Source organism: Giraffa tippelskirchi, chromosome 7, assembly GCF_054371585.1.
Source record: "Giraffa tippelskirchi isolate mGirTip1 chromosome 7, T2T-mGirTip1v1.2.pri, whole genome shotgun sequence".
Classification (NCBI taxonomy): domain Eukaryota; kingdom Metazoa; phylum Chordata; class Mammalia; order Artiodactyla; family Giraffidae; genus Giraffa; species Giraffa tippelskirchi.
In genome coordinates, this window is record NC_137281.1 from 68,297,990 (window position 1) to 68,314,885 (window position 16,896).

At 44.3% G+C, this 16,896-nt stretch overlaps 1 protein-coding gene across 1 annotated transcript in view; it reads left to right on the forward strand.

Moving 5' to 3' along the window:
• Positions 1 to 7,033: 7,033 nt before the first annotated feature.
• The window catches only part of REEP5 (receptor accessory protein 5), a 46,444-nt gene continuing 36,581 nt past the window's right edge, over positions 7,034 to 16,896 (forward strand). Inside the window, exons 1-2 of the mRNA XM_081505701.1 lie at positions 7,034 to 7,220; positions 7,889 to 7,982. Of these exons, the coding sequence (XP_081361827.1) occupies positions 7,103 to 7,220; positions 7,889 to 7,982 (212 nt within the window). The 5' untranslated portion in view covers positions 7,034 to 7,102. The remainder of the gene's footprint in view (positions 7,221 to 7,888; positions 7,983 to 16,896) is intronic.

Consider the following 16,896-nt stretch of genomic DNA (forward strand, 5'->3'; position numbering starts at 1 on the left):
TCTATTTGTCTCCTGTGCAGGCATTATGAGAGAACTGGAAGGGTGAAATAGACTGCACAATTTATACCTGGTGAAAATCTCTAGATTTATATGCAATACCAGTGACACATGATATTCAATTTCACACTAAAAATGTTTTGATGAACAAAAGGATATGCCTAGGTTGACTTATTTTCACTTGTGAGAAGTTATTTTCTAGAATTCAACTTTTTGTATATTGTCACTCTGCTTATTTGACGTATATGCAGAGTACATTAAGCGAAATTCTGGGCTGGATGAAGCAGAAGCTGGAATCAAGATTGCCGGGAGAAATATCAATAACCTCAGATATGCAGATGATACCACCCTTACGGCAGAAAGTGAAGAGGAACTAAAGAGCCTCTTGATGAAAGTGAAAGAGGAGAGTGAAAAAGTTGGCTTAAAGCTCAACATTCAGAAAACTAAGATGATGGCATCCAGTCCCGTCACTCCATGGCAAATAGATGGGGAAACAGTGAGAGACTTTATCTTTTGGGGGCTCCAAAATCACTGCAGATGGTGACTGCAGCCATGAAATTAAAGAACGCTTGCTCCTTGGAAGAAAAGCTATGACAAACCTAGACAGCATATTAAAAAGCAGCGACATTACTTTGCCAACAAAGGCCGGTCTAGTCAAAGCTATGGTTTTTCCAGTAGTCATGTATGGATGTGAGAGTTGGACTATAAAGAAAGCTGAGTGCCAAAGAATTGATGCTTTTGAACTGTGGTGTTGGAGAAGACTCTTGAGAGTCCCTTGGACTGCAAGGAGATCCAACCAGTCCATCCTAAAGGAGATCAGTCCTGGGTGTTCACTGGAAGGACTGATGTTGAAGCTGAAACTCCAATACTTTGGCCACCTGATGTGAAGATCTGACTCATTGGAAAAGACCCTGATGCTGGGAAAAATTAAAGGTGGGAGGAGAAGGGGACGACAGAGGATGCGATGGTTGGATGGCATCACTGTCTCAATGGACATGAGTTTGAGCAAGCTCCGGGGGTTGGTGATGGACAGGGAGGCCTGGTGTGCTGCAGTCCATGGGGTCGCAAATAGTTGAACATGACTGAGAGACTGAACTGACTGAACTTCTTGTTTGATAAATGGGAACACATAATACAGTGCTTTGTCCATACTTTCAGTAGAAAATGTTGAAGAGTAAGACAAATGAGGCAAATATAATGTAATTCAAATGTATTCAATGAAGCACAATAATTTTCGCATTTTATTTCTTTCAATAATCTTTCTTAAATTCTATTAAGCCTCTGCATTTTCCTCTTGTCATCTGAAAAGTCTGTGCCTCAGGTTTTGTTTCCTTTGTCTTTTGCTCTTTTTATCTTGATGATGTCACCACTAGCCTCCAGCAGAGGGATGGGGGTTGTGTGCCAAAATGGCTGTGTCCACAGGGTTGGAGGGTCTCCTGACTGAGAAGGCTAGCCACCTCCTGGGTGGCAGGACTCAATAACATGCAGGGTTCCCCCTCCATATTTGGGGTGGAGGGAGGGTAACAAAGAGATTACATGGCAAACTATGCACTACAACTTCTTCCTAACATATATGAGAGGTAGAACAAAAATATGTTAATAACCTCAAGCGGTTACGAAATTATCTTAACCTGAAGAAACAGCTTGTGGAGAACTAAGGTGACCTGGTCGTAGGTCTCTGGCAGAATTTTCTTCTCTAGCTCAGGAAAGGGTGGAGTAACATCATTTGCATCATCCCAGGTTAGCCTGACTTCCTTCTTAGGAATTGCCAAAGTCAACCTGCTTCAGGCCAGCCTGCTCCATGGCCTTCCAGACAGAGACCTGGTCTGTCTGGTTCTCAGGTCTGACAGCATCGGGCACCCAGGATATACTCCATGAATATGAGTAGGTGAATGGTCTGAGACGTAAAGCTGAGTTCTTATCTTTTGCATCTCTTTTCTTACCTCTGAAAGAGTCTAAGGTTTGTAGTGATGACTGAAAGAGCTAAGGGTCCCACATTGCCTAACTTGACTGTAATTTCCTAAAGGCAAGAACTATGTACTCCTTTATCTCAATTTTAGCAACTGGTTATGTTTTTTCCTCCTTTCTTTCTTTCTTAAATTACTTAAGAAGGACTACCTGTGGTCCAGTGGTCAAGACTCCATACTTCCCTTGCAGGGGGTATGGGTTCGATCCGTGGTCAGGGAGCTAAAGATCCTGCATGCCATGTGGTGCAGCCAAAAAATATTTATATATATTTAAGAAACACTTATTTTGCATCAGGAACTCTTCCCAAAACTTTAGAAATAGCAACTCATTCAATCATGATTACAACCCTGTGAAATAGGTTCTAATGTCACCCCTAGAAGCACTGAAAGCTTATGTAACTTGCCCAAAGTCACACAGCTAAATGGTACACTGGGATTCCACCCATAGAGGCAGCGTCCAGAGGCTGTGTTACACACACACACACACACACACACACACACACACACACACACACACACTATGCCTTACTATGCTGCCTCATCTTGCCAGTGTTAGAATCATGGAGGAAAGAAAAACTTTGCAATCTAACTTCATAGAAGATTGAGAAGGGAGCAATATTTTTACAAAAGAATTCTAAATGAATAGTATGCTTCTAGATATTTCATGCGTAGCTGACATAGTACAAATGTTGACACAATATGAAAAGTTGAGATAAAAATATAGGTTGATTTGAACACTTAAAGGACATTGCTCCTTGGCTTAAAAAATAATAATACTATCAAATTGTGAATCATTTGAAGTTCTCAAAAACATGATGTTGACTTCCAGACAAATGAGTAATTACTGTATTCACTTAGGAAATTAAACTCACAACTGGCTAAAAACTTCAAAATTCAGTTATTCTGGTAGCTAGTTGTATCAGCTAGGGCTGCTGTAACAAAGTCCCAGAAACTGCCTGTCTTCAATAAAAGATATGTATTGTCTCACAGTTCTGGAAGCCAGATGGCCAAGATCAAGGTGTTGGTATGAGGGCAGGTTTCTCTTCGTGGCTTGTAGATGGCTGGCTTCTCCCCATGTGTCTTCACCTTGTCTTTCCTCTGTGCATGTTTATCTCTATCTCATCCAAATTTCATTTTATAGTACACCAGTCATACTGGATTAGAGCTCACCCAGATAAACTCATCTTAATTTACTACCTCTATAAATATCCTACCTCCAAATGAGAAGATTATCACTCCAGCTTATCTTTTTTGAAGACACTATCTGACCCTTATCAGCAGTACATTGGATGAATCACAAGCTGGAATCAAGGGAGAAATATCAACAACCTCAGATATGCAGATGATACCACTCTAAACTTTAATGGCAGAAAGTGAAGAGAAACTAAAGAGTCTCTTAATGAGGGTGAAAGAGGAGAGTGATAAAGCTGGCTTAAAACTCAAAAAAACTAAGATCATGGCATCCGGTCCCATCACTTTAGGGCAAATAAAAGGGGAAGAAATGGAAGTAGTGACAGAGTTTATTTTCTTGAGCTCCAAATCACTTCTGATGGTGACTGCAGCCATGAAATTGAAAGACGCTTATTCTTTGGAAGAAAAACTGACAAACCTAGATAGTGCGTTAAAAAGCAGAGACATCACTTTGCTGACAAAAGTCTGCATAGTCAAAGCTATAGTTTTTCCAGTGGTCATGTATTGTTATGAGAATTGGTCCATAAAGAAAGCTGAGGGCCGAAGAATTGATGTTCTAGAATTGGGGTGCTGGAGAAGACTCTTGAGAGTCCCTTGCACTGCAAGGAGATCAAACCAGGCAATGCTAAAGGAAATCAACCCTGAATATTCATTGGAAGGACTGATGCTGAAGCTCCAATACTTTGCCACCTGCTGCAAATAGCTGATTTATTAGAAAAGACTCTGGTGTTAGGAAAGATCTAAGGCAAAAGGAGAAGGGGGCAGCAGAGGATGAGATAATTAGATGGCATCACTGACTCAGTGGACATGAGTTTGAGCAAACTCTGGGAGATAGCAAAGGATAGGGAAGCCTGGTGTGCTACAGTCCATGGAGTCCCAGAGTCAGACACGCTTTAGGGACTGAATTACTACAGCAGCAGTACATTGAGGGGTAAGAGTCCTGTCTGAATTCTAGCTCTGACATTTATCAATTTTGAGACTTTGGTATGCCTCATTTCCCTCCTTCAATATGAGGATAAAATAGTATTTACCCCATGCTGTCACGAGAATTATGTGAATCTGTGCATGAAACACTTAGAATACTTAGCAGTACAATGCATGTCAGATATTCATTAATTCAACAAATTGTTACTGAACACCTGTTAAGTATCAGGCACTATTCTAGGTGTCTGAGATACAGATATAAACAAAACAGGCAAGATTACCCCCTTTTGTGGATCTCATAATTTAGTGGGGAAAGAAAAAAAATACAAAAAGTAGAACATATAGAATGTCAGAAAGTAGTCAGTGTTCTAGAACAAAAAAACAAAAGCAAGACACAGGTTAGAGAGTGTTAGCGTTGCAATTCTGGATCAGAGGGGACCTTATAGATTTGTCATTTGAGCAAGGACCTGATGAATGGGAGAAGACAGTTAAGTGCTTATCTGGAGGTTTTAGATAGAGAAGGGTTTCCCCACTTCAGCACTACTGATATTTGGGGCTGGATTTTTCTTTTTGGGGGGCCTGACCTGTGCATTGCAGGATATTTAGCGGCATCCGTAGATGCTATTTGCAATTGAGTAGCATCTGCCACCTTAGTTGTGACCACTTGTCTTACAAGCAGAGATATCTCCAGACATTGTCACATGTCCTGGGGGTCAGAATCACTGCTGGTTGAGGACCACTGAGGTAGAAGGAAAGTGAGAGCCCCGGGGTGGGAGTGTGCTCAGCTTGTTTGAGGCACAGCTAGGAAGCACACAATATGAGATGAGATCAGAAGGGAGAAGGATGAACCACACACATACTACCTGTAACTTTGAGGCCATTCTTTCCATCAATGGAAACTACTGGAGGATTAAGAGCAAAAAGACAGCACAACTTGACCCACAATTTAGAAAGACCCAATTAGCTGCCACACTGAGAATTGTCCATAGTTAGAAAGACAGAAATGGACACCTCAGCAGGGTGGTAATCACAGTAATCCTATTATATATATACTTTTTGTTGGTTTAATTTGATCACTGATTTGGCTGGGTAGTGATGGGACTACTGAGAGAACTGAGCTAAGATCTGGGGAAGAAAAGAGGAAGGAGAATTAGCATAAAAGGAAAAGCCCAACAGTGGGCAAAGTAGCTTTTCGGGGAAGTGGAAAGCAGTACTGTAAAGTCAGTTTGAAAGAGGATGAAGAACCGATTCAAATGTATTTTTAATGGCTGAGTAATATTCCATTGTGTATATGTACCACAGCTTCCTTATCCATTCGTCTGCTGATGGACAATCGGTTCTACTGAGATGGATGAAACTGGAGCCCATTATACAGAGTGAAGTAAGCCAGAAAGAAAAACAACAATACAGTATACTAATGCATATATATGGAATTTGAAAGATGGTAACGATAACCCTATATGCGAGACAGAATAAGAGACACAGATGCATAGAACAATTTTATGGACTCTGAGGGAGAAGGTGAGGGTGGGATGTTCTGGGAGAATAGCATTGAAACATGTATATTATCATATGTGAAACAGAACACCATTCCATGTTCAATGCATGAGACAAGGGCTCAGGGCCGGGGCAATGGGATGACCCAGAGGGATGGGATGGGGAGGGAGGAGGGTGGGGGGTCCAGGAAGGGGAACACATGTAAACCCATGGCCGATTCATGTCAATGTATGGCAAAAACTATTACAATATTGTAAAGTAATTAGCCCCCAACTAAAATAAATAAATTTATAAAAAAAAATAAAATAAAAAATAAAAAAAAAAGAAAGGATGAAGAGAGAACGTTGGGGGCCGGTTCATGCGCAGGGCCAGTGGATGCTATCCTAAGGAATCGCAGCTCTGGTCTGTAAGGGACGGGGAGCCTTTGAAGCTTAAGCAACAAGGAAAACTCTGCAGCAGGGTACAGATCACAGGAGTCAGAAAGACTACTTTCAAAGGGAGTTTCCTGAATTAACATGGGCGAGCCATAAAAAGAGCTTACATTTAGGTGGATGAAGAGCAGGAGCACGACCTTCTGAAGGAAGGAAAGTGAAGTCCTGCCTTAAGACTTGGAGTTACTTTCTCCAGAGTAATTTTGCTTCTAGGCAAGAACGGGGCTTCCCTGATGGCTAAGGAGAGGTGGGTTTAATCCTTGGGTCAGGAAGATCCCTTGGAGAGGGAAATCACAACTCACTCCAGTATTCTTCCCTGGGAAATTCCTGTGGACAGAGGAGCCTGACGGGCTACAGTCCACAGGGTCGCAAAGAGTCGGACAATGACTGAGCGACTAGACAACCACAAGGCAAGCAAACGTTACTGTCTCTGCGGCTAGAAACATTTCCGTGGTGTCAGAGATCAAGCGAATGCCAAGTCCACCATGAAATAAATGGTTTAAGTTGTGCAGTACTTTTCTTGGAAATGGTGTCCCCAGAGTAGGGTGTCTTGTTTTTTCAAGGGTCTTTTCAAAAAGACTGTTATCTGTAAGTAAGAAAAGCTATGCTGAGTACCGGCCATGAAAGAAAAAGCAGGTCTGCAATCAAAGGGTTCTTGGGGGATGGTCGTGCATTTCAATTTTTAAGTGGAAAATGTGTTACTAGATTTAACACAGCAGTGTAGGTCCATCAAACCAGTCCCACTTGTAGGTGGGAGCAACAAGGCCGCCTGCCTCCACTCTCCACCTTCTGTCGAGTCCGATTTCTGAAAGGCGCTCACTCAGTTAACAGAGGTGGGGGCGGAGGGGCGGCCGCCGGGCAGGGAGCCGCGGGCGCGGGGCCGCCGCCCAGGGTGTGGCGCCGGGCGCTGCGCCCGGGAGGGAGAGGGGCGGGCGGGCCGCGGAGCCGGGCTGCGCAGAACCGCCGGGGACGCGTCAGAGCGCCCGCCCCCGCCCCGCCCCTCGCGCCGGCCCCCGCCGCCCCGGCGCAGTCAGTCGCTCTGCGGCCGCCGGCACCGGGTAAGCACCGAGCGGGGCGCGCGCGACGGTCCCCGCCATGTCTGCAGCCATGAGGCAGAGGTTCGACCAATTCCTTCACCAGAAGAACTGCATGACTGACCTCTTGGCCAAGATCGAGGCCAAGACCGGCGTGAACCGGAGCTTCATCGCCCTCGGTGAGCCCAGGGCCGGTGGCCGCGGGGTCCTGCTTCTCCTGGCCCGGGGGCAGCCGTCTCATTCGCTGCCGGGCAGGCCCGCGGGGACCGCGGGGTCGGTGACAGATGCGGGCGAGAGGCGGGCACCTTCAAGGACGGGACTGGCTGCCCGGACAGGGGCCAGAGACCTCGCCAGAGCCGGCCGATGACGGGGCGCCCGGGGCGTGGGGTGCGGGGACCGCTGGCGCTGACGTGTCTGCCCCGCGGCCAGACGCCAAGTGCCGGTGGCGGAGCGCGGGGCTGGCGCGGAGCGGCGCGGCCCCTGCGGGAGGGCGCGCGGTGCCCGTGGCGGAACACCAGGTGCCCGCCAGACTCGGGGCTGGGAAGGGGTGTCCCCGAGGGAGCGGAGGGGCTGCAAGCCGGCCGGGGAATCTCTAGACCCTCGGGGAGGGAAAGAAACGGCTCTTCCAGCTGGTGTGCCTCTGGAGGGGAGGAGGGTGGGAGGAAGGGCACAAAGAGGGGGCCTGCCGGGTATCCTCAGACCCGGGGCAAAGCCCCGCAAAGGCGCAGGCCCTGCCGTGGCGCGGTTTGTTTTTCTCCATCGCCTAGATCTGGCCAAGCCTTGCGCTGTGGGCGGGGGCTGCGGCTGGAGTGTGCCACCCGACCCACTTCTGCCCTCGTGTCTCCAGGTGTCATCGGGCTGCTGGCTCTGTACCTGGTGTTCGGTTATGGAGCCTCTCTCCTCTGCAACCTGATAGGATTTGGTTACCCAGCCTACGTCTCGTAAGTGACTCCCCCTGCAACTGTCCCTTCCTCCCCTTCACGCCCCTTCCCCCATCCAGAGCGGTCCTAGTTACATTACATCCCCATTTTCCGGGGAGAGTGGTCAAAGGACCAGAGAGGAGTAACTCACCGCTTAAGGTTACACATTTTAGAGCCTTAACTTGACATCTGATCTCCTGATGACTAGCTAAAATGTATGTTTCATCAGCTTATAGTGGCGGGTGTGTGCCATCTAACAGCTCCACAAATGAAAGGTAGAACAAAGTGGGCCTTTGCTTTTGGGGAGATCTCACCGGGTACAGAGAGCGGATTATTGTTGTTTTAGTTGCTAAGTCATGTCTGGTTCTTTGCAACCCCATAGACTGTAGCCCGCCACCCTTTTCTGTCTTTGGAGTTCTCCAGGCAAGAATACTGAAGTGGGTTGCCATTTCCTTTTCCAGGGGATCTTCCTCTACCAGGGATGGAACCCACCTCTTCTGCATTGGCAGGCAAATTCTTTACCACTGAGCCTCCAGGGAAACTCCCACAGAGAATAGATTCCTTCTCCCTAATAATTATTTAAATATGCATTTCACCTTATATTTATGTATGTAGTAAAACCCCATCAATTAGAGCTTCCTTAATTCAGATTTACTATACAGTGTGTTTAATTTAAAAATATTGTCCAATTTCATTTTTTCCCACTCAGTGAAATAGGAATTATTCTTCCCCTCAAGTGAATTTTGTCTTACTCTACAGGTGTTCCTGAGAAGTTTGGTGGGTTTTACTTTCATTGAGTTGGTCTCTACAACTTTCCTCAACCATAGGGATAAAAATAAAGGAAAAAAATTTCAGCTGGAAGACTAAGACACCAATAATACATGATTACACCTTTGTCTATCATAGACCAGTCTCGAATTTAATATGTGACTAGAAAGTGGAAATGTGTTTTAGGAAAATGTTAGTTCTGACTTCAACAGTTAAATTGAAATTACCTAAGTAGTAGTTACTGAATTAGTTAGGTACAGACACTTGTGGCTCCAGAAAATCTAGCTACAGATAGGCTACTACTTGGTTTTGAATTTGGAGATCCTCCCCAGCATTGGAGAAGGAAATGGCAACCCACTCCAGTGTTCTTGCCTGGAGAATCCCGTGGACAGAGGAGCCGGTGGGCTGCCGTCTATGGGGTCGCACAGAGTCGGACATGACTGAAGCAACTTAGCAGCAGCAGCAGCAGCCCCAGCATTATCTGCTAAAGTACATATTGTTTGTGTATGCCAAACGATTCTGAAGACCGACCAGAAAAACTGGATTGACTTTCAGATCAATGAAAAAGTTATCTCCTGTGCATGCTCAGTCGCGTCCTACTCTTTGCAACCCCATGGACCTGTAGCCCCCCAGCCTCCTCTATCCATGGAATTTTCACAGGCAAGAGTACTGGAGAGGTTTGCCATTTCTTCCTCCAGGGAATCTTCCTGACTCAGGGACCAAACACTTGTCTCTGGGGAACCCTTTTGTAAGGTTTGTAAAGCTGCTTGAATTGTTTTAAACTGGCAGAGACTATGGCTCTTTAAAAATACCACAGAGCTTAAAAAATGGTTTCTCCACATCAGTGCCATTTGATTCATAATCTTGTGAGAACCGTAACCTTGTCTGTTGGTGCGATTAGATCATTAGTATAGGCTTTAGAAAAGTAAAAATCTGTTTTTCGGTAGGGTGTGTAGAACTGTGTATGTGGAAGTGGATGTGACTAAAGGTAAACAGAGCTTGGGCAAGCTTTTCCTTGACCTACTGCATTAATTCTAGCAGGAGCCATTTTTAAAGTCATATTTTAAAGTAATTTCAAGTAAGTCAATTTCATTTTATCATTTGTTAAAGTCATTTTTTTATTCATTTTCTATGTAGTCCATTGAGTATTACTGGCTGTTTTTATTTAGAAGAAGCTAAATGTCCCTGTTTATTGCTAGTAATTCTTTGAAATGGTAGACATGATCATATTTCTGAAGTAAGTGGGCTTTGTATATTTGTATATTTTAGAATTTCTCTATTCATCAAGTAGACACACTTTATTTTCTTTTCTATCTGAGTACTCTGAGGCAAAGTGACATTTGTAGTACATTTTAACATGAGTGATGAGTATTAGAAATCTAATAAAAGGGTTTTAATGACTTAATAAAAATTCAGGGAATAATTGATGAGTACCTATGTCTATTAGTATTTATTCATAGGATGTTTCCTTTTGGTAGACCCAACTCTTACTTTTAAAATGGACATTAGTGTTCAGTCACTAAATCGTGTATGACTCTTTGTGACCCAGTGGACTATAACATGTCAGGCCTCCCTGTCCTTCACTATCTCACGGAATTTGCTCAAAGTCATGGTCATTGAGTTGGTGATGCCATCCAACCATCTCATCCTCTGTCGCCCCTTTCTCTTCCTGCCTTCAACCTTTCCCAGCACCACGGTCTTTTCCAGTGAGTCAGCTCTTTGCATCAGGTGGCCAAAGTATTGGAGCTTCAGCATCAGTCCTTCCAGGGAATATTCAGGGTTGATTTCCTTTAGGATTGACTGGTTTGATCTCCTTGCTGTCTAAGGGACTCTCATTTAAAATGAAGACAGAATTCTGTATCATTAAGTGAAGGTTGGTCTCTGTGGATGCTTAGATTTTTCCCTAAAACAGTGCTTCTCAGCCTTGACTGCCCACTAGAAGTATCTGAGGAGCCTTAAAAATTACTGATTCCTGGGTCCTACCCCTGAAGATTATGATGTAATTGCTGTCAGGTGCAACCTGGGTTTTGGAGTTTTTAAAGGAGTCTCATTTTTAAAGGCCATGCTGAGAAGCCCCGGTATAAAGCAGCAGCCTAGCTTGTGCTTATTATACTTGAAGAGGGGGGTTGAAGGGGTAGAAGAATGGCCTGCAGACCCTGGGGAGGGTCTAGAGGCCCACCTGGCCTCTGCTTTGTGAAGAGATTCAAGGAGACATGGGATTGTATGCACAATAAAGCATGAGTGAGTGAGTGAGTGAAGTTGCTCAGTCGTGTCCGACTCTTTGCGACCCCATGGACTGTAGCCCACCAGGCTCCTCCATCCATGGAATTTTCCAGGCAAGAGTACTGGAGTGGGTTGCCATTTCCTTCTCCAAGGGATCTTCCTGACCCAGGGATTGAACCCGAGTCTCCCGCATTGCAGGCAGATGCTTTACCGTCAGACCCCCAGTTAGGAGACATTTCAGGCAATCACTGTTACATTAGCCTAATCAAGTCTGTTCATTGCTTAACCAATGTGACAGTGTAATTGTCAGAAAGAAAGTCCTTGAAAATGGTGCTATTAGTAGCACCTAAAACAGCATTACTTAAGATGTGATCTGTCATCACTCTAATTGTTCTTGTCTGTTGGAATTCTTGCCAGCCAGAGTGGTTTTTTTTTTAAAATACAAGTTCATCCAGTAATATTAAGCAAACACCAAATGCTATCCATGCGCCACGGCAGCATCTCAGATACACAGGGACTAAGGCGGACATACTCCCCATCTTTGCACGGATAGACTACAGAGTAAACTGCAATAAATAGTAAAATAGTGACCGTGTGGTGAGTCCTCCATGGAGCACCCATAGGGAGCTGTGGGAGAGATTAACATGAGGGACCCTCTGGAGATACTCATCTGAGCTACTATTGGAGTTAAGACTTGGTGGATGGGAAGGTGCCAGCCTAGAGCAGATCCTGGCGGAGGAAGCAGTGTGCGCCAGGCCCTGGGGCAGCAGGCGGTTGGGCTGCTGGAGGCACTGGTGCGCTGGAGGCTCTGAGAGGGAAGAGGGGCGAAGGAGGGCCAGAGGGGGCGGGTGTCGTCAGGCACGGCTAGTGGCTGGCACATCCAGTGTGCAGTTTATTTCGGGTAGTTGTGGGGAGTTTGCATGTTTTCTGACTGCCTTGGATGGGTTCGAAATAAGAGGTGACATGTGAAGATTTACATTCTTAAGGTCATTCTGGCTGCTGTGATCTCTGGAAGGAGTTGGCGATCCCGCCAAACTATTGCTAATCCCTTTCTTTCTCACCTGTCCACTTTCAGTCCTGCTGCTTCATCCCCTTGGGCCATCAGATTGTGCTACTTAATGGTCCCTGTTGGGTGACCAGCAATGGTCAAGCTTAGTTGACCAAGAGGCTGCAGGGTGCAGAAATAAAATTTGGAAAAGATTATCTGTCTTCCCAGCTTTTCTCATGACTCACTACCTTGGGAAATCTGTGGGTGGGGCTGAGGTGCCCCTGGCTTCCTGCCAGGTCTTGGCGTGTTGGAGCCAAAGACAGCTGGCAGCCTGGCCAGCCCTCCAGGCAGGGGAACCAGCTTGTTATCAGGTAGCCGCTTCCTACTGGTTACTCTTATTTTCTGGGCAGATAATTTCCCTTTGAGAGTAGGACCTTTATCCTCTTCCTCTGTGTTTCCAGACTTTTTGGCCACCCTGTATAGGCAGTTTGAAATGTCATCCCAGCCTTCTCATTATCAAGAGCTGTTGACAGAAAGACTTTAATCTCCCTACTTCCTTCTATTACTGATAAGAGAAAGCAGACTACTGGATAATCATAGGAAACTTTATTACCATAGTGGGCTTGCCCCTACCCCCATCTTTTGCTGAGATATATTAATAAGTCTCATGCAACCCTTTTAAAGTATACAAATTTAGCAGTTAGTATATTTATAAAGTTTTGCAAACATCACCTCTTCCTATTTCTAGAACATGTTCATCACCCCAAAAGGAAATCATCCCTCATGAGTAGTCATCCCTCATTTCTTCTACACTCCAGTCCTCAGAAATCCCCAGCCTGCTTTCTGTCTGTGTGGATTTGCCTGTTCTGGACATTTCATACAAACCAAATCATATCTTATGTGGCTGTTTGTTTCTGGGGTGGCCCTGTATTTATTAACAAGTCTTTCTGAGAGACCTCTCAGGAGTGTATACTATGCTGCAGCATCACAAAGTTGGAGCTGAGACCCAAGATAACCTCCTCCCAGTGGTCCTGGAATGTGGTGGCTGTTCTTGACTCTGCTCTTTTATTCAAGTGGAATAGGAGGGAAAGCCTAATAGCTTTGTTTTCTGCTTTTATCTTTGCCCCGAATATAAGGGTAAGGAGGAGGGCTTGCTCTCTGTCCAACCCAGCAACCGTTTTGTTTGAAATTCTATTAAAACATCTATTACTTTTCCCTCTTTTTTATTTCATATTTTTCTTAAGGATCAGGTGGCCACCTTCCTGGGACTATCAGAGTTGGGCCTTACCGATCAAATGGGTAGTCTGATTATCAACGCTTTTCAAAAGATCCAGGGACAGAGAGAGTTTAGAAGGTTTTCCAAGGTCACACACAGGCTAGGCTTGGTCTGGAGCCCTCAGTTAACTGCACAGGAATGTGAAAGCACATTCAGGCATATTTTAGCACCAAGCGTGAGAAGATAATAGTTGCTCTGAGTCCAGCATTTTAATGTCTATATTTAATGTTTGGCAACATTTTTCAAATCTCATACCCACTTTGGTGATGTGTCATATTATCTTCTGTGTGTCCTCACCAGCCCGTTTTAAGCTTTTGCTATCAGCACAAGGAGTGTTACTGCTTTTAGCTCTTTGTGGGGCTGTTGAATAACTGTGTGGCACTTATTTAATAAACACTTAAATATCTTTGTTTAAGTGCTTTACAAATATAGCTCATTTAATCCTCATGACAGCCCTGTGATGTGAGTATTACGATTATTCCTGTTTTACAGATGAGGAAACAGAGAAACAGAAGTAATTTGATTATGGTCTCACAACAATAGATGATGAAACAGATATTTTAGCCTAGGGAGCCTGGCCCCAGAGTCCATGTTTTAAACTTCTGTTATATTGCTTCCCATATGGCTTGTTAAGTGTCCCACAGATGCCAAAACTTTCCATAGGGATGAAAATTAACTGTTCATATAACTTTTTCTTTATCCATTTGAGACTGTCAGTGCAAATATATCAACTTCATGCAGTATGTTTCTCAAGGTACCGCCATTCCAAATCATATCTGCACACACAGTAATTTGCAGTGTTTTGTAAATGTGGATTAGAATATATTACTAACAAGTTCTTTCTCCTGTTCAATGTGATGTAGCATTGATTTATGATGGCAGACTATACATCGTTTTCTGCAGAGCCCTTTTTTTAACTGCACACCCAGATGGCACACTGCATCGGGTCTCCTGAGCAAATGTGGCTTGCTTTCAGCTCTTTGTCAGGAGGCAGCACATCTAAGGGAGAGGAGCTGTTTGGGGAAGATCTGGATGAAGTCTTATCCTTCTCCATCAGAGGGCAGACAAACTGAAAACCACAATCACAGGAAACTAACCAATCTAATCACATGGACCACAGCCTTGTCTAACTCGATGAAACTATGAGCCATGCCGTGTAGGGCCACCCAAGACGGAGAGGTCATGGTGGAGAGTTCTTACAAAATGTGGTCCCCTGGAGAAGGGAATAGAAAACCACTCAGTATTCTTGCCTTGAGAACCCCATGAACAGTATGAAAAGGCAAAAAGATAGGGCACTGAAAGATGAACTCACAAGGTCGCTGGTACCCAATATACTACTGGAGATCAGTGGAGAAATGACTCTAGAAAGAATGATGGGGTGGAGCCAAAGCAAAAACAACACCCAGTTGTGGATGTAACTGGTGATAGAAGCAAGGTCCGATTCTGTAAAGAGCAATATTGCATAGGAACCTGGAATGTTAGGTCCATGAATCAAGGCAAATTGGTCAAACAGGAGATGGCAAGAGTGAACATTGACATTTAGGAATCAGTGAACTAAAACGGACTGGAATGGGGGAATTTAACTCAGATGACCATTATATCTACTACTGTGGGCAACAATCCCTTAGAAAAAATGGAGTAGCCATCATAGTCAACAAAAGAGTCCAAAATGCAGTACTTGGGTGCAATCTCAAAAACAACAGAATGATCTCTGTTCATTTCCAAGGCAAACCATTCAATATCACGGTAATCCAAATCTATGCCCCAACCAGTAATGCTGACGAAGCTGAAGTTGAACGATTCTATGAAGACCTGCAAGACCTTTTAGAATTAACACCCAAAAAAGTTGTCCTTTTCACTATAGGTGACTGGAATGCAAAAGTAAGAAGTCAAGAAACACCTGGAGTAACAGGCAAATTTGGCCTTGGAGTACAGAATGAAGCAGGGCAAAGGCTAATAGAGTTTTGCCAAGAGAACACACTGATCATCAACACAAGAGAAGACTCTACACATGGACATCACAAGATGGTCAACACCAAAATCAGATTGATTATATTCTTTGCATCCAAAGGTGGAGAAGCTCTATACAGTGAGCAAAAACAAGACCGGGAGCTGACTGTGGCTCAGATCATGAACTCCTTGTTGCCAAATTCAGACTGAAATTGAAGAAAGTAGGGAAAACCACTAGACCATTCAAGTATGACCTAAATCAAATCTCTCATGGCTATACAGTGGAAGTGAGAAATAGATTTAAGGGACTAGACCTGATAGACAGTGCCTGATGAACTATGGACAGAGGTTCGTGACATTGTACAGGAGACAGGGAGCAAGACCATCCCCAAGAAAAAGAAATGCAAAAAAGCAAAATAGCTGTCTGAGGAGGCCTTACAAATAGCTGTGAAAAGAGAAGCGAAAAGCAAAGGAGAAAAGGAAAGATGTACCCATTTGAATGCAGAGTCCAAAGAATAGCAAGAAGAAATAACAAAGCCTTCCTCAGTGATCAGTGCAAAGAAATAGAGAAAAACAATAGAATGGGAAAGACTAGAGATCTCTTCAAGAAAATTAGAGATACTATGGTAACATTTCATGCAAAGATGGGCTCAATAAAGGACAGAAATGGTATGGACCTAACAGAAGCAGAAGATACTAAAAAGAGGTGGCAAGAATACACAGAAGAACTGTACAAAAAAGATCTTCATGACCTAGATAATCATGATGTGATCACTCACCTAGAGCCAGACATCCTGGAATGTGAAGTCAAGTGGGCCTTAGGAAGCATCACTATGAACAAAGCTAGTGGAGGTGATGGAATTCCAGTTGAGTTATTTCAAATCCTAAAAGATGATGCTGTGAAAGTGTTGCACTCAATATGCCAACAAATTTGGAAAACTCAGTAGTGGCTACAGGACTGGAAAAGGTCAGTTTTTATTCCAATCCCTAAGAAAGGTAATACCAAAGAATGCTCAAACTACCGCACAATTGCACTCATCTCACACACTAGTAAAGTAATGCTCAAAATTCTCCAAGCCAGGCTTCAGCAATACGTGAACCGTGAGCTTCCAGATGTTCAAGCTGGATTTAGAAAAGGCAGAGGAACCAGAGAGCAAAAACATCTGCTGGATCATCAAAAAAGCAAGAGAGTTCCAGAAAAACATCTATTTCTGCTTTATTGACGATGCCAATGCCTTTGACTGCGTGGATCACAACAAACTGTGGAAAATTCTGAAAGAGATGGGAATACCAGACCAACTGACCTGCCTCTTGAGAAATCTGCACGCAGGTCAGGAAGCAACAGTTAGAACTGGACATGGAACAACAGACTGGTTCCAAATAGGAAAAGGAGTACATCAAGGCTGTATATTGTCACCCTGCTTATTTAACTTATATGCAGAGTATATCATGAGAAATGCTGGGCTGGAAGAAACACAAGCTGGAATCAAGATTGCCGGGAGAAATATCAATAACCTCAGATATGCAGATGACACCACCCTTATGGCAGAAAGTGAAGAAGAACTAAAGAGCCTCTTGATGAAAGTGAAAGAGGGGAGTGAGAAAGTTGGCTTAAAGCTCAACATTCAGAAAACTAAGATCATGGCATCTGGTCCCATCACTTCATGGCAGATAGATGGGGAAACAGTGGCTGACTTTGTTTGGGGGGCTCCAAAATCACTGCAGATGAT